We start from the raw sequence: 23,012 nt of genomic DNA on the forward strand, positions 1-23,012 counted from the left end.
GTGGAATGGTTTCGGACAAACATAATCTGAGCCTCGGATCTGAACTCAGACTAAAAAATATATTCTAGCTATTGCGTCAAGCATCTTCAATTGTATTAAGGACATGAAGACAAGGATTATCCCTTGGTTGACAGAACGGATTATCATGGAGAAGGTTTATTGTGGTATGGGCCTGTTTGCTTCTGTATTGTGTGGTTTTCCTGCTTGTGACGTTATAATTGTTCTGTTTCGATTTTATGTTGTGCTAACATTGTGAATTCTTCACTGTTCTAGAGGCATGGTTTAAGCAAAGTTTCTTTTCTTTAGGAGGAGATCAGAAATGGGAGTGAGTTAGACCTCCTCAAGGTTTTCTGGGGATTGAGGCCTACCCATAAGACCAGTGTGGCTGTCCTGCTGGATGTGCTTAAGGCCAAGTACAGTTGATTTGACAGCTGAAAATGTTACCACTCAGAGAACCTGTGTTGCTGCAATAGGTTGATTTGTTATTGGGACAGAGGTGTTCACAAAGGAAGAGGCAGTTAAAATGGTTCAGATCGTATTTGAGTGAATATATATGTGGTGATTGGTGGTCGGTAATGATGTAATGTGGGTCATGGGAAATGAAGTTTTGAGTTTAATACGTTTTGATTGGCAGCTGTAAAACTTTACTACAGTAACAGAACCATAATCCTTGCCTTTATGTCCTTAATAGAACTGAAAATTATTGATCCAACAACTAGATATGTTTTTATTCCCTGCTTACTAGAGCTTGATTCTTAAACATTTTAGAGTGTTAATTTTTCTAGACTAGACTTTACTATTGAATTGGGTAGAAAGAAGCTTGCTTATTGTTTCTTTATTGTGCTGCCTATTTAGCAGAGCCTCCTACTGGCTTCCAGAGGAAATCCTTTGACCTCACCCAGCTGCCCCTATAAAGCAGGCAATTAGCCCTTTTGCTTTCAACATTTTCCCTCCATCTTTGAGCACAGTTAGGTAAGCCTCTTTAAGAGACGCCACTTTGTGCTTGATAAGCCCAGATCAGGCTTCCTTCTGACTGAAGGATGGCATATCACACAACCTTATTATTCACATCAAGAACCAAACGTTGCAGAGGTACCCTCACTAAACATACATATGAAATCTAAGGTCTGACTCCCTGCCAGGGCAAACGGGCTAGAGAAAGAACAAATGACACAGCCATATTGAACCTTTAAACTTTAAAACCGTTGTTAAACTTTGAAAACTTTGCTGCTATGTGTGTTCATGCTGAACATTTGAGGTCTTCATCTTGATGAGAGGCCTAAAGCGCACCTACGAACCCAGTGGAATTCAGGTGGGTACTCTAGCCAAACATACCCTTCGTGGCTTTTGTCTGTAGTGGGGGTGCAGTGGTTCTGAACCACTAGCTGATTAGGGGGATACAGAGCTAGTTTGTATGGAATGGAATATGTCCTCCATCCCCAATCCAGGAATGCATGTGATGTGATTATCCATACATCAAGCTGAGGCCTGCAGGGAAGCCTTCTCCATCATACAGAGCTATTCAGCATCCAGATGAAGAAGGAGGTGAATAGATAGTTTGGAGTGGCTGTTCCAGTGTCTAAGGACAGGCATGTATCCTACGGATCACAGGGATGGCTACACGAGCGCCCTTGCAAAAAATGTGGAGGACTAGCACATCACAGCAGGATGCACATGAGCCTCTATGTTCATGACACACCCTGTTGAAGAAACACTTACACAACTCTGCACACTACAATCACTTGAAACTAAAGCTACAATTGCAGCTGCCCTTTCATCCAAGATATTTTAGGTGTTATTTGCCATATATGGGGTTTATGACCACTTTTTGTAATCTTGACAATCTTACCATTTTCCTATTTGGTCTGTGTAAATATAATTATCACTTTTTTTACGATACAAGGTCAGTACCTCTTGATACGGTTCTTGGAGTCCACTCGCGTAACCCAATTAATATTCATCTGGGAAACGAGGGTGCATTATTGTGGACGTTATTGTGGACAAATCCAAGGCTTGGTGAGGGACGTGGGCTACTTGCTTCAAGCAGGAAGTCATCTTTTAGAATTCTGGAGTGACAGCACGCCAGGAGCTGGAGCCTGGCTCTCACACTAGTATCCCAACAGATCTCAGACTTTTCTTACTGTGCCAATGTAAATAAATAATATGCCTGGTGACCAACAATGTATTATTCATGCTGTTGTTACATAGGTTTAAGTTCAACCTGAAAAGCTTCAACCTTCATCGTGCTGAGCAACAAAAGGGGCACTAGACTGGCAGAGCTACTCATCGCGCCGGAGGGACTCTTGGCTTAGAAAGAAAGTATGATCCTTGGATTCTGAAACAAGAGCGTGGATGGGCAGAGACAAGCCACCACACTCCGATTTCCGAATCCGGTACTGGCCAGCTTAAAAAGTCCTGCTATTAGTGAATTTTTTTCTATACTGTTTTCAGATGCTTTGTTCTTGTAACAGTGAGTCTCCGGTCTGCTACTGGTCCTTGTTTTAGTTGGTTGGTCCCACTATTAGTTGCGTGTTCAGGTGTTAATCCGATTTCTTGGCTAGTAGATGCCAATCTGTTCTCCATTCATCAAAGTCCAGAAGGTGTCGATCCGTCACCCAACCCGCTGCGGTCAGTCCTGTGACAGAGGAGAGGGAGGGACAAAAGGAATGAGATATAGAAGAAGAGGAAGAGAAAAGAAAGGGGAAAGTGTGAGCTAAAGTTATAACACACCACCAGGCCTAATATCATGCTGCTAAACCCGGTAGGGTGGCAGAGTGCTATGCAACAAAAGTTCTTTCAGATGACTGGAACATCTGCACAACATATGCAGTACATGTGGATATATTGTATGATTACAATGATAAATCAAATTGAAGTGAGCAGAAACACAATAAAACAGCATGCAGCCGATATATAATTAATACATAGCAATAGAAAAAAAGCAGTAATTAGAGATATTTGAAGTTAACATCAGTATATCAGTAAGGTACACGAAAGATCTATGTATTTGGTCATCAGTTGTCCGATATTAGGACTCGTTATAAGAACAAACAAAGCAATGGTTAGCAGCTACTGTATCAATAATAAAGAGGACAGAGGTAGGAGTTAAGCACATATGGAGGATACAAAAGGCTGGTAGCAGTCCACTTAAGACTTGTTACATGTGACAAAATGCATCAATGATATTGCTCATTGCACCATCAGGATTCAAGCAAGCCGGGCCGAAGACGGCTGTAATGCCAGAAACCGGTCCCCGGAAGCTTGTTTCCTTCCCAGTGTAAGAATTGGCTTTTGTAGTCTGGTCTGCCCTGTTCCCATGATGCACTGGGCCAGGGACAGACTAATTTGCATACAGCCAGGTTCTGAAACTGGGATGGTGCAATGAGCTAAAAAACGGTGTTGGATCTAGCCCTGATCTCTTGACTGGGTGAGAGTATTCTGCTTAATTCAGAGACTCTGTCCATCACCACCCCTTGTTGTAAATAATCAATGATATTGCGGTAAAAAGATGCAGACCGCAATGAGACGAAGGGCATCTGTAGAGTAACTATGGCACCAGAGCCTCTGGGCTAGTTTATAAGAGGATACTTTCACTTGGGTTTGAAGATATGAACTGAATGGCAGATATTATGTGTATGGGAAAGGCATTCAATATCAGGCGGCATTCCCTGAGAAGAAACGTTTGCAGGTGAAGTGTTTATAACATAACAGGCGTATTTGTAAAGCGCACGATTACCCGTAGGTGTCTTGGCTCTGAATAACAGATGCTTATTGTTACCCAACTCAATGGTACGCATTTTATCGACCTCAGATGGATGAAAGGCTGAGTGGACCCGCCGGGATTTAAACCTGTGACCATGAGGTCGAACACAGGCCCCTGCAATGGACGCATTAGTCCACTGAGCCACCAGACACGGTTTATAGAAGGAATATGGACTTGCTTTTTTGGTCCTGCTTTATCTGATAGTTCCAGTCTGCATGCAAGTTAGAGGTGGAGTTTACCTGATGTCTTTGAATGTGAAAGTGGTTGTATTATAAATGGAACACACTCCCACTGTTACCAAGTTAAAACTGGAGTGATTCTGTGAACTGCTCTGGTATGAATGATCAACCTGGCTCGAAAGTAGGGGATATATCGGAGTGGAGTTAGGCAGGCCTTGGGCAACCTGGTTAGCAGAGCACTCCATTACTCTAAGCACAATATCACCAATGTTGAAAGCCTATAGATTAAGTAATACAATCTCGGGAAAGATTTGTTATGATAGTAGGAGGAGCTTAGTGCTTTGTGTGTTAAGTTTACGTTTCATCCCGTATAGCCATAAGCTCATGTCAGATATACACTGGCTGAGGGTCAATGTTGTCTGTACATTCACGCTTAAGGTTCTGCTGTGTAGCATATGTGTACTGGCGAATGTTGATACTAGGGTTGGAGAACAACCCATTTGAAGGTTCTATGAACACAGTGAAAAGAAAAGGGGCAAGGACAGAACCCTACAGCAATGAAGGATAAGTGTGCTACCATTTGATACAATTGTTCAATGTCCTCTATTGGGTAGTTATTCTTTGAACAAGTTGACGATTCCTTGATGCCCTTAATTGGGCATAAGGTGTGTTCAAGGATGTTGTGTTCATTGGTATTAAAGACTGTGGATAGGTCTAAGAGTATCAACATGTAATGTTCTCTTCTCATATGTTCTTAGGGGCCCATGTATAAACTTTAGCATGGTCGTTTCTGTGTTAGGACTAGACTGGTGCAGAACCAGTAACTAATTTTAAGAAGTAAGCTTTTCCAGGTGGGTAGCAAAAACAAATTCTATAATTTTTGTCAAAGTGTAGCCATAAAATGGGACTGTAGTTGTCAAATGAATTGAGGTCAGCTGTTGACGGAGGACTTAAGGGCTCGTTTTTAGTACATCTGAAACTGTGCCCTGTGCAAGAGAGCCATTTTTGCTTTTCGACAATATAGGCATGAGGGCATCAGTATTGCCCTTCAAAAGGTATGAGGCATCAGGTAATAGTTGGTTATTTTAAATCAAATCTAATCAGGTGTTTATTAAGCAGGACTACTAACCAGTAAGGGTCTCAAGGCGCTAGGGGGTGTGGGGTGAGGGCGTAGGTCGCAGATTCCTGTCCATCAAGGTGGGGGTCTGTCGAAGAGCCAGGTTTTGAGGTTTCTTGCGAAGATGGGGAGCGATGTTATCTGTCTGAGGTGGAGCGGAAGGTTGTTCCAGGCCTTGGACGCGCAGAAGGAGCGGCCTCCTGATCTAGTCTTTCTGGTGCGGGGGACAACGGCGTAGGAGAGCTTGGCTGATCATAGGGTCCTTTGGGGTGCGTGGAATTTGAGTCGGCTGTTCAGGTATGCTGGTCCAGTGTCGTGGAGGGCCTTGTGAGCGTGGGTTGGCATCTTGAAGGTGACTCTAGGTTCGATGGGGAGCCAGTGGAGTGTGCGAAGGTGCTGGGAGTTGTGACAATGTCTTGGCAGGTTGATCTGGCGGTCCATTTTGATCTTGGAGTCCAGGATGATTCCCAGGTTGTGTGCATGGTCCGTGGGGGTGGGCGGGCTTCCAAGGGTGGGTGCCACCAGGTGTCATTCCAGGCGTCTGGGTTTGGGCCCATGATGAGTACTACCGTTTTGTTGGTGTTTAGTTGTAGGCAGCTGTTTTTCATCCATTTGGCGACGGCTTCCATGCCTTCTCGAAAGTTGTGTCTGGCGGTGTTGGGTTTGTTGGACAGGGAGAGGATGAGTTGGGTGTTGTCTGCGTACGACACAATGTGGAGTCCGTAGGTTCTGACGATGGGGGCGAGCAGAGCCATGTAGACGCTGAAGAGCGTAGGGCTGAGGGAGGACCCCTGGGGGACTCCGCAGGTGGTAGGTGTAGGGTCCGAGAGGAAAGGGGGGGGGGGGGGGGGGGGAGTCTGACCCGCTGCGTTCTGATAGAGAGGAAGGCGCGGATCCAGTCGAGGGCCTTGTCTTGGATCCCTGCATCGTGGAATCGGTGTATTAGGGTGCGGTGAGAGACTGTGTCGAACGCCGCTGAGAGGTCAAGGAGGATGAAGGCTGCTGTTTCTCCTTTGTCCAGTAAGGTACGGATGTCGTCTGTTGGAGCGAGGAGGGCGGTTTGCGTACTGTGTTTTCTTTCTGAAGCCGGATTGGGAGGAGTCGAGGATGTGCTCTTCGATGCATGAGGCGAGTTGGCTGTTGATGGCTTTCTCGATGACTTTCGCTGGGAACAGGAACAGGGAGATGGCCGAACTCCTTGATGATGTTGAAGAGGTCTTTGCCTTTGTGTGCATGAGTGGAGATTCTGTCTTCAATCGCTTTTTTCCTCGTTTTTCTGATGAGTTGGTGGTGGGCGTTGGTGGCGGCTCTTAAGTTGTTGTGGGCTTCTGTGGATATGGTGTTCCTCCAGGTCTTTACGAGGCGGCGGCAAGTGCGTCTGGACTCTTGAAGTTCGGTTGTGAACCATCTAGCTTTCTTGGCGTGGGTGTTGTGGTTTTTCTTAAGGAGGGCTATGGTGTTGGCGCTGTCGGAGATCCATCGGTGCAGGGTTCGGGCTGCGGTGTTGGCGTCAACGCTTTACGCGATGGTTGGGGTGGAGCTGCTGAGTGATGAGGTTAGCTGGTCATCGGTGATTCTGGTCCAGTTTCTTCACGGGAGCAGGAGCTAGTGTCTGTGGATGGTGGGTGTTCTGAAGGTGAGTAGACGCATCGATGGTCAGACCATGGGAGTTCGGTGGTGTGGCTGAAGGTGATGGAGTTTCCTGCTGTGAAGAGGGGGTCGAGGGTGTGTCCTGCTGAGTGCGTGGGTTTGGTCACAATCTGGCGGAGTCCAATGTTGTGGAGGTTGTCCAGGAGGGATGTGGTGCTGGGGTCCAGTTGGTTGTTGAGGTGAAAGCTGAGGTCTCCCAGTAAGGTGTAGTTGGTGGACACAATAGCATGACGTAGATGATGTCTGTGATGGAGTTGGCAAAAAGTCAGTGGGATCCAGGGGGTCGGTAGATGAGGGTTCCTCGGAGGAGGAGGTAGGGCTGGCCAGTAACTTGAAGTGAAGGTGTTCCATCAGGTCTGTGGGCTCGTCGGGGAGTGTGCTCAGGCGGAGGGTGGATTTGTGGATGATGGCGATTCCTCCTCCCGGGCGGATGGGGCGGTCCTTCCAGGAGATCTTGTATCCTTGGGGAATGGAGATGGAGATTCTCAACTCAGTTTTGGAAATGCTACTGAAGGCGCACCAAGTCACAGAGGCATCTTCCAGGTAAGAGGAATACACTCCTGCTCTAGGTGAATGCAAGGCAGTTTATGTCCTAGTGGAACCTCTATAGTTTGTGAGTGAGATGTTTTGGCTGGGGCAAGGATATCAATATGCTGAATATTTCATCAGTTTAAAGACTGCTTAGTTCAGAAGGGTCAGCAGTATGAGTTATTTCACATGTAAGAGAGCAGATCGAGTAATCCAGTTTATTATCAATATTTTGAACATCTTTGACCTGGGTTGTGACCTCCCTTTCCATCAGTTGAGAGGGATATTTGTAGAATAGCCATTAAAGGGACCGGTCCAACTAGACAACACAGATGAGATTATGCATTGTGATGTGGCCAGGTTTGGACAGCATCCAAGTCTAGGGTGGCGCATTTAGTGGGGGTTAGGTAATTTTCATCAGGAAACCACTTTAGTTGACAGGTATGTGTGAATGCTGTATGTTAGAAATGCCCCTTTTTGCAAGGTTATCCCAAAACCTTTTGATTTTTTTCCTCCTTTATTTTGCTTGACCTGTGGTTGTTGGCTATAGGACTCTGGGCACTTTACCACTGCTGATCAGTGCTAAAGTGCATATGCTCTCCCTGTAAATTGTTATTGTGATTGATTATCCATGGTTGGCATATTTTTTTTACCAGTATGTCCCTGGTAAAGTGCACTAAGTGTGCCGGGCGGGTAATTCAAATGCTACTAGGGGGCCTGCTGCACTGATTGTGCCACCCACATGAGTAGCCCTAAAATGGTGTCTCGTGCCTGCCACCGCAGGGCCTGTGTGCAGTCTGTGAACTGGTATGTTGTACTGGCCAGTGTACACACTGGCCAGGCCTGACCCTTCCCTTTTCTTACACATTGGACACCCCTATGGTAGGCCTAAGGTACCCTCCTGGGCTGGATGCAGTGTATGTGAAAGGTAGGACATGTACTGGTGTGGGTAACATGTCCTGAGGTTGAAATACTGCCAATTTCGTTTTTCACTATTGAAAGGCTATCTTGTCCATAGGATAACATGGAGAATGCTGTGTAACATGTTTACCTGCATATCTTCCCATAACGGCAAGATAGACATATGGAATCTGGTATCCCTGAACTCAGAATTTAATAAAATATCCTTTAGTGAAGATGGTTTTTAAATTCTAAGTTTGGAAATAGCACTTTTAGAAAGTGGCTATTGTCCTGTTCAACCTTTCCGTGTGCCTCTGCCTGTTTGTCTGGTTTGTGAGTGACAAGGGCTGGGGGTGGCTCCAGGAGGCTGGGTGAGTCAGCACTAGGCTGAATAGCCCCATCTACATGTAGAGTGGTGGGGAGGAGTAGCACCTGGGTCTCAATAGGGCTGTGCCTGCCTGCCACAATGCTGGCTCCACCGCCTGCGGTGTATCTGATGGTCCTGGTCCACACTCACAAAGGAAGAAGAGGTGCACTGGCAGAGTGCCCCCGAACTGGTTTAGACTTGGTCCAGGACCCCTCACACAAGAAGAACAAGGACCTTTGGGGTATAAAAGTAGAACTGAGACCCCAGTAAGATTTGATTAGGAAACTTTGTGATCAAGAAGGAATCCCTGCTAAAGAAGAACAGCCAGGAAGACTGAGGAAAATTGCTGCCATTGCTGAGTGTCTGGAAGCTGACCTACAGTTGCTGTTACTACTGAGGAGAAGGACTAAGGGACTCTCTGCTGTGTGCTATGTCCCCCTTGCTTGAAGAGGAGCTGTGCTGTGTGCTTTGTCCCCCTCTGAAGTGTATCTATCACCAAGGGCCTGAGGAGAGCTTGTCTCCTATAGCAACTCGGGGACATAAAAGTTGACAAGAACCTCTACAGACTTGCCCTACATCATGCTCCACTGTCCCTGTTGTTGCTTAGGCTGTCCCTGCTGTTTCTGGGGCTGTCTGTGGGTGCCCAGGATGTCATTCGTGCCACCCGGTTAACTGTCATGCTTGGCTTTTCTCTACCAGTACTGAGAGCGCCACGCACATCACCGCCGCCGGCCCGAGATCAACATAGTGCACTGAGGGCTGGTATCTCTTCTCCACCGCCCCCCGCTTGACAGGAGTGCAGCCTTTACTTTGGTAATCACCGCCGCTAACACGAGCCGCCTGCCCGAGGCTGGGTCTGTGATCTCAGAGGAGCCGCGTTGCTGTGGGACTGAAGCCATAGGGTTGCCTAGCAACCGAGACTCTCACGGCTACGTCACCGGGAAGCAGAGCGGAAACAGGAAGACTCGTCCCCACCGCAGCCGTGCCATAGGATGAAAAGGACTTCCATCACGAGGTCCCCAGGGAAGAAGGAGACGCCGCAAGGACAGACCAGGTAAACGCTCCCAGCCGCACTGTGTCGGTGCAAGGCCAGGAGCAAATAGAGAGCCGCCAGGAGCTGCAAGAGACAGAGCCGGCGCTCAGCGCCCTTACAGTGATTGTAAGTGCAGCGGGGGCAATAACGGGGGTGATTTGGAAAGAGCTACTTTGATTACTACGGCATTACAAGGGAAGTGATTTGAAAGACCACGTTCTTTGAGTGATTTTGAAGATAGCGTTCTTTGGGTGATTTTAAAGACAGCGTTCTTTGGTGTGATTTTAAAGACAGCATTCTTTGGCTGATTTTAACTACAGCGCTCTTGTGGTGATTTGAAAATCACGCTCTTTTGGTGATGTGAATCCCGCACTCTAGAAGGAGAGGGTTCACACCTACACTAAGCCCACAAGTGTTTTTATTATCACCAATACGTTCTTAACAAGGATAACCTTACCAAAGTGACTTTCCTTTTGTTAGGAGCAGGAGTCCTATAGTTATAAGGACTCAACCACTTCCATTATTCTCACAAGTACTTTTTCTGCCATAAGAAAACATTACCACAGCGAATATTTTCCATGAGAACATTTTCTAAGACAAAAGTGATTGTGTATGTGCTTTTTATGACGTTTTGATCTGCCTAAGCTACATAAAGTGATTTATATTTTTATAAATACCTGGTGTAGTGTCCATTTGTGGTGTTGCGCTATATTACTGTGAGTGTTGGTACAACTACTTTACACATTGCCTTGGGGATAAGCCTGTCTGCTCGTGCCAAGCTACCAAGGGGGTGAGCAGTGATTATCTACAGTGTGTTTCCCCCTTGCCCTGACTAGAGTGGTGATTTCTGCCTGGCTTTGATGCAAGCCTCAGCCAACCAGAAATCCCATTTCTAACACCGTAGAATTCCAAAGAAGATTAAAACCTCTGACAAAGAAGTGCTTACCAGACGAGATTAAGCTGGGCTGTCATTTAGTCCATAAAATTCTCACAGAAACAGTTAATGTCTTTTGGGTGGAGAGAAATACACAATAAGTTGTCTAGTTTCAGGGAAGGATATTAACTATGTCGACAGTAAGAGTATGGAGTGTCTTTGTATCTACCCGGGTGTAAAATAAGCATTCTGATGAACTAATGGTTACCCTGCACTAGTTCTACCAATTCTTTATAAGTGTAGTTGGGTAACAACAGGAGGCAAAAAGAGTTGTGGACACGGGTGTGAACCATGTTTTCTTGAGTGCAAACAATTCACAACTGTTACCCAGAATCAAGTACGAAAGATGTTCGAGTTCGCATACCTACAATGTATGATGATCTGCCCACGGGTAGTGAGTCTTTAGTAGACTGGTAGACTCTTGGAGGAGGGGTTCAGATTTTTACTGCATATTAATTTAGGATTCAATCTGAGTTGGGTGATGGTGGAACTGAAGAAAGAAGAGGTGTTGAAGGGTCTGAGGGGGAACTTTATCCCTAAAACTTTCAAGAGGGGGCTATTAAAACAGAGATCCAATGCCTTGAGAGAGAGAAGGTGAGAGGTGAAACAAGGGAAACGAATATGCTACTTACCAGTATGCATCTGTTCTTGGCATGTAGGGCTGCTGACATTCATATCTATAACATAGATCACCGCCTAGTGTTGGGTCCGGATGATTGCACATTGTTGTCCTGGAAGAGTCTTCGAAGTATCACGAGATAGGTGGCTCCTCCCCTGGACTACAGTGCGCATGGGCATCGACTCCATCCCCAGATTGTTTTTAGCCATTGTGGCGAAGATGGAGTGTAACAGCGTGAGTGATGACCATGCTAAGAGTAAGTGCAAGTGCTGCAGCCACCACAGGCGCCGGGGAGGAGGGCGGGCGATATGAATGTCAGCAGACCTACATGCCAAGAACAGATGCATACTGGTAAGTAGCATATTCGGTTCGAGGCATGTGGGCTGCTGAATTCATATCTATAGCATAGAATATATAGCAGTCCCTCCATTAGCGGCGGCCGCCTGTGCCAGCTGCAGCAGTTTGAAAAAGTGTTTTTAGAACAGCCTGCCCTACAGCTGCTTGCTGTTTGGAGTGCACATCTACACAGTAGTGTTTTGTAAATGTGTGTGGGGTAGACCATGTGGCTGCTCTACAAATGTCTTCTAAAGGGATATTTCCAAGGAAAGCCATGGAGGCCCCCAACTTGCGGGTGGAGTGGGCTCTTGGGGGGATTGTTAAAGTGCGCCTAGCTTTTTGATAGCAAATCTGAATACACTTAACGATCCACCTGGCTATACCTGCTTTGGAAATAGGGTTGCCTTTGTGTTGTGCGGAAAAGGCAACAAAGAGTTGTTTCGTCTTCCTAAAATCTTTGGTCCTATCAATGTAATACATCAAAGCTCTTTTGACGTCAAGAGTGTGGAGCATTCTTTCTGCCACTGTCTCAGGATTTTGGAAGAACACAGGCAGTTCAATAGTCTGATTGATATGGAACTGTGAAACCACCTTTGGAAGAAATGTAGGGTTAGTGCGCAGCACCACCCTGTTGGAGGGAATTTGTATGAATGGCTCTTGTACAGTCAGTGCCTGGAGTTCACTAACACGTCGCAGTGACGTAATGGCTATGAGGAAAGCCACTTTCCATGTTAAGAATTGAATCTCGCAGGAATGTAGAGGCTCAAAAGGTGGACCCATTAGTCGGGTGAGGACCACATTAAGATTCCATTCAGGAGCTGGTGGGGTCCTGGGAGGAATGACTCGTTTGAGTCCTTCCAGAAAGGCTTTAATGGCAGGCACTCTGAAAAGGGAGAGATGCTGCTTGTTTTGGAGATAAGCCGCTATGGCGGATAAATGTATTCGAATGGAAGCATATGCTAGATTGCATTTGTAAAGATGTAACAGATAGCAAATGATGTTGTGCGTGGACGCGTCAAGCGGGTCTATGTTGTGGTCTACGCAATAAATGACAAACCGCTTCCATTTTGACGTATAGCATGCTCTGGTGGTGGGCTTTCTTGCCTCCCGTATGATATCCATGCAGTCTGGAGGCAAGTTGAGGTAGCCAAACTCTAAGACCTCAGGAGCCAGATCGCCAGGTTGAGCTGTTGCGGATCTGGGTGCTGAATGTCGCCATGGCTCTGCGTCAAAAGTTCGGGTGCGAGGTGCAGCCTTTGATGCGGTACCACGGAAAGTTCTAGAAACGTGGTGTACCATGGTTGGCGTGCCCACGTTGGAGCAACCAGGATGAGCGTCATCGAGTGTTGCTTTAGCTTTCGTGCCACCAGCGGTATCAGAGGTGCTGGGGGAAAAGCGTACGCAAATTTGCCTGACCAGTTCATCCATATCGCATTGCCCTGCGACTGTGGGTGCGGGAACCTGGCGGCAAAGCTTTGGCATTTGGCGTTTTCCCTTGTGGCAAAGAGGTCTATCTCTGGATGACCCCACTGCTGGAAGTACGGGTGGAGCACTGATGGATGTAGCTCCCACTCGTGCATTTGGTGGCTGTACCTGCTGAGCAGATCCGCCATCTGATTGTCCTTGCCTGGGAGGTGTTCCGCCATGAGGAAGATGTTCCTTTGAATGGCCCACTTCCACATGCTCTGAGCCAGATGAGACAACTGTGGAGAGTGTGTACCTCCCTGCTTTTGAATGTAGTACATGGCCGTCATGTTGTCCGTCCGGATCAACACAACCTTGTTGCACAGATGTACCTTGAATGCCTTCATTGCCATGAAGATTGCCATCAGCTCTAGGCGGTTGATGTGCATCTTCTTTTGCTGCGTTGTCCATAGTCCCTGCACTGTGTAGTGGAGTACATGAGCTCCCCAACCCTGGAGAGATGCGTCCGTCGTTAGGATGATCTGTGGCACAGGCTCTTGGAACGGTCGGCCCTTGCAAAGGTTGTGTGGATTCCACCAATGCAGAGAGTTGTATGCACGACCTGTCACCAACACTAGGTCCCTTAACTGTCCGTGAGCCTGGTTCCACTGACGTGCTAAGCACTCTTGAACCGGACACATATGTAGTCTCGCGTGTGGGACTATGAAGATGCAGGAGGCCATCATGCCTATCAACTGCATGAACACTTGTGCTGGAAGTGAGTGCTGCGGTCTGAATTTCTGTATCAGCAATTGAATGCTTTTGATCCTCACTGAATTCGGCTGCGCCGTGGCTGCCTGACTGTTTATTGTCGCGCCTAGATACTGCCGCACATGGGCGGGCTGAAGGTGTGACTTTGGATAATTCAGTGAGAATCCCAGATCGTGAAGAAGGTGAATGGTGTGGGACATGTTGGCAGCGCACTGCTGGGCCGTCTTTGCTTGGATAAGCCAGTCGTCCAAATAGGGGTAGACGTGCACGTTTTGCCTCCTGAGGTGCGCAGCCACTGTCGCCAGGCACTTTGTGAACACCCTGGGCGCTGTGGTCACTCCAAAAGGGAGGACTTTGAATTGGTAATGCTGATTCTGAATGGTGAATCTGAGGTATTTTCTGTGTGACGGATGTAGTGGAATGTGAAAATATGCATCCTTTAGATCTAATGTTGCGAGGAAATCCCCCTGATTGAGCAACGGAAGAACCTGCTGCAGTGTGAGCATATGAAAGTGTTCTGATAGAATGTACTGGTTCAGGGGCCTGAGGTCCAGTATGGGTCTGAGGGACCCGGCTTTCTTTGGGATCAAGAAGTACAGGGAGTACACTCCTGTGCCTTCTTGTTCCACTGGTACGAGCTCGATTGCCCCTTTTTGCAGCATGACGAGAACCTCTTGCTGCAATAAGTGCAAATGCTCTGTGGACATAGGACGGTGTTTTGGGGGTATGTTGGGTGGAGTGGATGTTAACTCCAAACAATAACCGTACTGGATAAGCTTTCTGACCCACCTGTCTGTGGTGATGGATTTCCAGACTGGCGGGAACTGTTGGAGTCTCCCCCCGACCGGTGTTGTATGGTCGGGGGGCAGTGACAAGGCGTCACTGTTTGTTGGCGGCGGAGGATCGGGAGCTGTTATTTCCACGACATCTGCCTTTGGTGCTGTTTCCGTGATAGCCACCTCTACTTTGTTTGTTGTATGAGGTTTGTGCGCCACTTTTCGTGTACTGTGTTTGCTGGGACAGCTGGCCTCTGGAAACACCTCTATTGCTTGAGCGACGAAAAGAACCACCTCTGAACTGCTGGGACTGGAGAGCCCCCATAGACTTTGCAGTCTCGGTGTCTTTCTTGATTTTTTCTAGGGTGGTGTCCACCTCAGGTCCAAATAAGTGATCAGGGTTTACAGGCTGATTTAGGATGGTGGTTTGTATCTCCGGCTTGAACCCGGAGATCCTGAGCCAGGCTTGACGCCGCAACATCACACTGGTGTTAATGGCCCTGGCTGCGGTGACAGCTGCGTCTAGTGCACACTTAATAGAAGCATTTGAGATGAGTTTCCCTTCTTGTATGAGCATCTCTGCTGCCTCTTTATATTTATCTGGCAAGTGTTGTAACAGGGTCTCAAGTGTATCGTAATGTGCCCTGTCATATCTGGCCAAGAGTGCCTGAGTGTTTGAAATGCGCCAGATATTGGCTGCTTGAGCGGCCACCCTTTTCCCTGATGCTTCTAGCACTTTAGATTCCTTGTCAGGGGGAGGAGCATCACCAGTAGTTTGTGAGTTTGCCCTCTTCCGGGCATTGGAAACTACTAAAGAGTCCAACGGCAACTGGCCCTTGATGTAGGTAGGGTCCCCAGGCGCCGGCTTGTACTTTTTTTCAATTCTGGGGTTTATGACCCTGGCTCTTGTGGGTTCTTTAAAAATGTCTGCAGCATGTTTCAAGACACCCTTCAGCATAGGCAGAGTCTTTACGGTTTTTTCAGAGGTGGAAAAGGTGTCAAACAAAAAATCCACCTCAATAGGGTCAGCATGGAGCTGGATGTCATGATTTTTGGCTGCCCTCTCAATAAGCGCATTAAATGCCGCTGAGTCCTCAGTAGGTGACGTTTTGACATTATACACTTGAGTGTCTGGTGCAGTTTGTGGATCCCCTGGGTCTGCAGCATCTGCCCATGTGTCATGTTGATCTTCAGGATCAGTGTCAGCAGGGTAGTTGTACTCATCATAGTCACCTTCCCCAGCCTCCACATCTGAGTAAGTGGGCGAGATTGGAGCAGTTTCCTGTAAATGTGGAGCTATTAGTTCAACAAGAATGGGTGAATCCGTGGAATCCTTCTTTTTCTTTAAAGGAATTGTGTAGGACTCCATAGGCTGTGCTGGTGTGATCTTTCGTTTATAAATTGAAAGTTTCCCGGTGTCTGCGTCGATGAATTGTTCCGACTGCTCCTCCAGCAGGGGTTGTCGATGCTTTGTGCCCACAACTGCAGGGGCAGACTTCGGCCCCGTGGACACCTTCATGGACGCCTCAACAACCTTCTTCGGCGCGAACGCCTTCAGCGCCACTTTCGGCGGCAGCGTAAACTGAATAGGCACTGTCGACTTTTACGGTTTGGTGGCAGGCTTCTGCGTGGAAGTATCCTTCGGATCGACAGCGGAAGCTTTGTCCTTAATACGTTTCAACGATTCCGACACCTGCTTCGTGAAGGAGGCGGACGGCTGCGTCGACTCGACAGGTGCCTTTGAGCCACCACCAGGTGCAGACTCGAGGGTTGCAGTACTTTTGGCCTTGTCCGGCCGACGCGCAGGATCGACAACTTTTGTAGCTCCGAGTCCTTTGTCTGTGTCGACGGCCCTCGGCGCCGAAGTCTTCGGGTCGACGACCTTGACAAGTGCTTTTGGTGTCCCAGTCTTCGGCTCGACGCCCTTGAGCGACTTCACCGGTTCGACAACCTTTTTTGGCTTTGTCTGCACCGACAGGTCTGAAGACGTGGAGCCGACCAAGGCGACACGCACTTTCGGTTTCGACAGCGCCTCTAGCTCTTTCGGTTTTGTAGACACCGAAGTTTTCTTTTTTGGTTTCGATTTCACCAATGGTGGCTCTCTAGAAGTGTCCGTAGCCGGGCCCGGCGGCGAGACTGTGGAACTAGGTGCAAGATCTTGGGTAAGGCCATGTGGCGATCCCTCGACCGGAGCCGTAGATATTGTTTGAACGGGCATAGCTCCTCGCTTGAGCTATCTTCCGTGGCCCCGTAGGCCGCATCGTCGTCTCCTACCTCGTCGACGATTTCTTCTGCATCGAGCATTTCTACGTCTGCGTCGTAGTTGGAGTTGATCTCTGTTGCTGGATTGGAAATCGGCTCTTGATCTCCCTGCTCGTCTGCCTCTTCTCCCTCGGTATCGAAAATGTTCACCGGGTCAGGTGCCGTCTGCTGGGCATCCTGGCGCGCTACGCACCGAAGTCGAATCGTCTTCTTGGAGCGGAAACGAGAACAAGCCATACAGTTGGCTTCATCGTGATCCGGCGACATGCACTTGTTGCACACCGGGTGGACGTCGATGTGGGGATACTTCGAGTTGCACACGGGGCATCTTTTGAACGGGCTCCGTTCCATGATGTTTCGTCAAATAAGGTCTGTAGCGTCGACTGGGCCTCGAGCACTGAAGAGCCACGCGACTCCTCTGGATGTCAGACTCGGGAACTGAGCTGGAACAGAACTGGGCACCGATCGGAAGACAATACAGACGATAAAGGAAAGGCTTTTGGGCCAAAAAGAAAAGTTTCTATTGATTCCGAACTTGAGTGATCAAATATGCATCCAAACCCAATGGCGGAAAAAAACAATCTGGGGATGGAGTCGATGCCCATGCGCACTGTAGTCCAGGGGAGGAGCCACCTATCTTGTGATACTTCGAAGACTCTTCCAGGACAACAATGTGCAATTATCCGGACCCAACACTAGGCGGCGATCTATGCTATAGATATGAATTCAGCAGCCCACATGCCTCGAACCTAGTATGTGTGTTACTCCAGGGTAAGACCCATCATAGGAAGAGCTATCCATTGATGTGAGCGAAGGGTGATTGTCATTAGTACATGACATAGGGCAACAGAAGACATGCTCTTCAAGCCAGAGATAGTGTGCTGCAAATTCACTAAAGAGTCATACACTGAGTTGAGTCTTTGATGCTTCTCTTTTAGTTCCAGCCTGCAGGTATACATTTCCAATGTCAAAAGGAAGGTCATGGCTGTTTTAGTCAATGAAAATTGGGGAGGGAGACTGAGTGACATTAGAACACATGGATGATGCAGTGGTGAGCCGTGCTCTGGGGCTGGTTAAAAGTTCAAGACCCTCAGTGGGCTGATAACCAGAGATCTTGACATTGGAAGTGGGGGATTTGGCCATGAAACCATAAAATAACCGCCTACCCCTCCTTATTTACATAACTTATAATTGACGTATATTTTTCACCAGGATCTGTGAGGGGTGAATTTGAGAACTGGGCAGATGGAGGGTGAAGGATGCTACAGGACTTGCCCAAAAAGGTTGAAATCAAATAATGTAATCTCTGCAAACAGGAAAACAAACTGCAATAAATGGACTGTCAATTTCCAATAAGGGACTAGGATCTTTACCAGTTGACCTAAGAGGCTGCAACTAGATCTTTGACAGCGTTGGGAAAATGTTTTACAACCTATTCTGGCCCTAAGGGGCTTATGTCCAATATTAATGTTGACCTGGGTACTACCCCGAGTGGTCATTTATGAGAAATAGCAGGGCTATTTGGAGTGACACATCTCCATAGATCAATGGCAAATGCTTGGGGCCGACATCCTCCTTCAGCTGTAAAAGTGTGCAGAATAGGGAATGGATGTATGCAACTATGAAAGGATGTTATTTAATACTCTTAATCCTTAAACAGATGTACGGTAAAACCAATGATCTATGCTGGAGGGGATGTGGCCAATCGAGAGACATGTTGAATGTCTGTTGGACATGCCCAAAGTTAACCCACTTTTGGATCAAGGGAGTGCTGGGGTACTCGCTGGAACCAAACCCAGCAACCATCATACTCAACCTCAGACCAATGGAGATCATGCATCTGCACAGGGCAGACTGGAGACAGTCAACTAATATGACTTTTACAGTGAAACAACTGAAAGTCCTCAAATGGAAATCTCCAATCATCCCTACAATGCAAGAGTGAGCTAGCAAACTTTGGGTGTTGCCAACCATGGAAACTCAATTAAATGGGCATTAAATAGGACAGCATGTGGCATCCTTTGAAGGGCTATTTGAAAGACAAGAACTTTGTATATGTCTGTCCCAAAATCCTAAAGTCCCCCTAACTTGCGGACTAGATCACAGGGCTGGTTATTGGCATTTTACTGGCCATTCAAGTGCAAGATGTTGTATAGATTGTTCCATCAAGGGAGGTACACTTAGTGAATAGGTTACATTTGTGCTGTAACCTGAGGGAGTGGGAGGGAAGGAAGTTGGATACAAACAGCCTCTACATTTTATACTAATGATGGTGTGTAACTATGAATAATCACTTGGTGGAACCACAGATAGGTTCTTGTTTTCTTTTTGAAAATAAATAAAATGTAAAAAATGAAAGGGGAGGAGGGAGATGGAGGCTCACTATATTTTCGCAAGTTAATCAGTCACCTTATTGGTGATTCTAGAAGCAGGGTGTAGGAGGAGCCATAGGCAAGTGTGGCTAACAAAACTACTGCCCCACAGGGCTGTAATCTCCTACTGGAGCTCCTTTTGCCAATGGTGTGTTAATATGAAGCATATTACTCAATGTCTTACAGACAGCTGAAGATGAGGAAAATGGAAATTTGTACTATTGGACTTGAGAATGATCTTCCTTTTGTTAAAGATATTGAAGTGCAGATCACACGTTTGGCTGTCAAATGTGTTGGTTATTCGTTTCTTTCCCAATAGAATGGCAGAGTAACTCATTATTTATACAAAAAGTTTCAAAATGAGTGTTGGATGCAAAAGAGGGATGTCAGTTTTGTTAGATCAATCTCTAGTGCCATCGTACTGATCAGCTAGCAGGCATTCAAGGTTTGTGATAAGGACATTATGTTGTTTTACTTGTGGTCGAAGATAAGGTAGGTGAGTATACATCAGTGGCAGCTGGTAGGGAATAGTGGTGGGGGCTGGTTGGGAGGGGGTTTAGAAAAAAGAAGAGGAAAAAAAAAGAAGACTTGCCTGCTGGTCGTCAATCGCTAGCCGCCGCCTCTCCTCCGTCCTCCCGGTTTTCCTGGCTCCCGGCAGCCCCCAGGCTCCCTGAATCCCCTAGCCAATCACCACACTGCTGTTGCCAGCATGACAGCAGCATCTTGATTGGTCTGAGTGTTCTGGTTCGGCGCTCAAACAGCAAGTGGGAGTCTGTCATATTCTCCACACTGGCAGTGCAATACAGCCAGGTGGAGAACATGCAATGTGTGCATCACGGTTTGGCTGGCCCACAATGGCTAGCAAACCATCATGTGCACTTATGGAGCATCAACCACTCCTCCTCCATTGGAGCCCAGCCCCGCCCCACCCTAAGCTGGCTCCATACTAAGAATAAAATGATAATAACGCTCTGTTATTTTCATTTTATTTTTCCCTTGCACTGCTCAGTGGGGCAGTGGTGTGATGCCCCTCCACCTTAGCAGATGGGCCACGGCTGGTATATATTCTCCACGGTTCTCTCTTTGTATATTTACTAGTCAATGTACAGGGGAAGGGGAAGCTGAGACGGATGGCATACTAGAAGAGGCAGGTGAGCCTGTACCAGAAAAAACATCATAGTAGAGTAAAGCAGCAAGTGTCTACATGCAGGAGCATGAGTAAGGAGATTCACCTTTTGGGTGGGTATCTCACCTGAACATGAGACTAACTTAAAGAAAAGAAGCTTCTCACACACTACTTGTTTAAAAAATGTGACAAGTACTTTTTGTGCTCCTAAACCACATGGTGCTGATCTGTACATGCTCAATGCAGATCCCAAAATACCTATTGCTTTGAGTCCACTACTGATACTAGAGTGCCCACCCACTGAACCCAGTTTCTTCATTATTAAACCAAGTACACTCAGCACTGATAGCAATATGCCCTCTACTAGACTCAGTGTGCCTGAGGGGGATTCTAGTGTGCACGGCATGGAGGTGGAGGAACAAATGAAGAGGCTAGCCAAGTATGCCAGATGGGAATTCTGTATTACTAAATATTAATAGCAATGTCCCCTCCAGATTCATTTACTGATAACACTTATACAAGCAATGGCATGGACACAAGTCAAATTTATGTATAACTTGTTCACAGAGCAGTAAAGGACTTGAAATCAAAAATGGAATATGTATTGCTGATCAAAATAACTTACTATGTGGCAGATATAAAAAGTACAGGAGAGACAGTGAACATAGTGCAAGGTAGACAACTGAGTTGCAGATTACTAAATCACAATAGGATATTATTTCTAACCTCGCGTTATATTATGTCTTTTTTCGAGTGCTGTTGTAAACTATACGACTTCTTGCACTTTTCTGTGCACCTTGTTCACAGCGTCATTTAAAGACACCAAAAATATAGAGTTAAACCAGGATACAGGGGCAGCAGGTATGTCATGCTTGAGCAGATCATGTGCAGCGACATTTTTCATGTCACAATCAAGATCGCCATGGTTGAGGGAGTATATAACCACAGGGTCAATTTAGTCAGAGTACAGGAGGGTATCCTTGTTTTTCTTTCTTGCCAATCACTCCGCTATGAGGCAGAGAGAAATGATTGGAGAGGATATATAAAAAAAAAATTATATTAACATTTTTGCAAGGAGTGGAGGTCCAGGAGGGTGGAAGAATACAAGATCCTGGCTTTGGGAATCAATCTATTGCAACTGTATGACTTTCTGATGTGTTGAAGAGAGGTATTGAGGACAGTATCTCTAGAAATGGGGCAAATGGGGACTTGTGGTCAGACAGGGAGATCTCTCATGAGACTGAACCATGGTGGACAGTACAGTCCCAAAGGTGTCCAATGACAAATATACTGTGCTTAGTGATGCTCTCGGCAAACCTGAAAATAATACCAGTGTACCCAGTAATAAACACTTTGAGTTTAATTGTGCTTTAAATAATAACCACAAGCCCCAACATTCCTGGAACTGCTCAGGTTTTCTCAAAAGTATCCTGTTTTCAGATGGCAGCCGACAGAGTTCCCAGCATGACACAATGTCCCCAGAGCTTACCCCAGTGGAACTGGTGATACCTCTAATTTTCAAACTCCTAATATCAGTGTTCCTTAGGTGGTCCCTGGAGGCACCTGAATAACCATATGTGAGCAAAATCTGTATGTCCCCTGATGGCAGTGGCTGCAACTGGCTGAGAAGCAGCTAATAAGACATTCAATCATGTGGCAGCTTGGGACTGGAGTGAATGATTCTTACCTTTCAAAAACTCTGGGAATATCAGATCCATAAGGAGGTGTGTCTGTTTCACCGTCTCCCACACCCGATCAATCGGAACTGAGGGGCAAAGGAAAAAAGGTCTTTGAAAGTAGGTAAAGCACATCAGAGAAGGGAATGAGCAGCATCCTGGCCTCGCCATTCGTAATGCAGCATCCACTCCACAATCCACATCTCAAGAACCTTAGCTAACAGAGAAACATGCACATCCCAGGTAGTGCGCACCTAGGTCTTTAGTCTTCTCTTCCAGATATTGCGCCACAAGGACATAACGTGGCAATTATGACTTTGAACAACTGACAGGAAATATGATGCAAATAATAACTGAAAGCTTTCAAACTCTAAAGAGTTCTACGTAATAAGGTACCAAGCCTCTGTTTACACAGAAACAAACCTGTTTTGTGGATGTGAAGGATCTTAATGGTCAGGGCAATGTGTAAGTGCAGCGTGTTCTGAAAATCCCCTTTGAAAAGTCTTAGGCTTTGGAGTGTCGATATATAAAGGAAACCACTGTATTATTGCTGCACCAGCAGTGTTAAACTGATGCTGCAGGCACAAAGGTTTGTTCTCAATAAATTTTCTGTACTCACCTTTTGTGTCTCAAGAGTATACTTCAGATTGGCAACAAGGAGAAGCTACATACCTTGCATAAAATATGGTGGGTGACTTGTCTAGATTGTAATAGGAGTTAAGAGGGTGAAGTGTTGTCTTCCCTGAAAGGGTATTTCTTAAGGACTGGACCTGCAATTGACACTATGTTTATGAGCACATGTAACTTTTACAGGAATCATTGTGGTCCTAATATTTGCTCCACGGTCATTTACCTAATGATTCACAACCAAGAGCCCGTATGGCAATCAGCATGAAAATTGGCAATTATGGCTCACACAGTCTTGAGCACATGTACTGTAACACGCAAGGTCTAAAGAAAATGCAGATGAGCCTGAAGAAGGGAACCATGTAATGAAAAAGATCTGCACCAGTCCAAAGTCTCCCATGCAGTGAAGTACAGTCTGGTGAGACAAGAACACTGATCAAAAATCTATAAGGGGGGGGGGGGGTGATTAACCACATTAGTCTGTGTACCAGATTCTCAATGAAGATAGTTCTGGAGACCCTCAACCACACGTTCATGCGTCACAGTGTATATTATCACAGCTCATGTGGTTT

The 23,012-nt window shown here is 46.6% G+C and overlaps 1 protein-coding gene across 3 annotated transcripts in view; it reads right to left on the reverse strand.

Moving 5' to 3' along the window:
* Positions 1 to 2,166: 2,166 nt before the first annotated feature.
* Positions 2,167 to 23,012, reverse strand: part of RUSF1 (RUS family member 1) — a 216,880-nt gene continuing 196,034 nt past the window's right edge. For all 3 annotated transcript variants that reach the window (XM_078652830.1, XM_078652831.1, XM_078652829.1), the window contains exons 14-15: positions 21,825 to 21,902; positions 2,167 to 2,635 (exon numbers count right to left, since the gene is read on the reverse strand). In XM_078652830.1, coding sequence (XP_078508956.1) covers positions 2,541 to 2,635; positions 21,825 to 21,902 — 173 coding nt within the window. In that variant the 3' untranslated portion in view covers positions 2,167 to 2,540. The remainder of the gene's footprint in view (positions 2,636 to 21,824; positions 21,903 to 23,012) is intronic.

Source organism: Lissotriton helveticus, chromosome 7 (genome assembly GCF_964261635.1).
Source record: "Lissotriton helveticus chromosome 7, aLisHel1.1, whole genome shotgun sequence".
NCBI classification, from domain to species: Eukaryota; Metazoa; Chordata; class Amphibia; order Caudata; family Salamandridae; genus Lissotriton; species Lissotriton helveticus.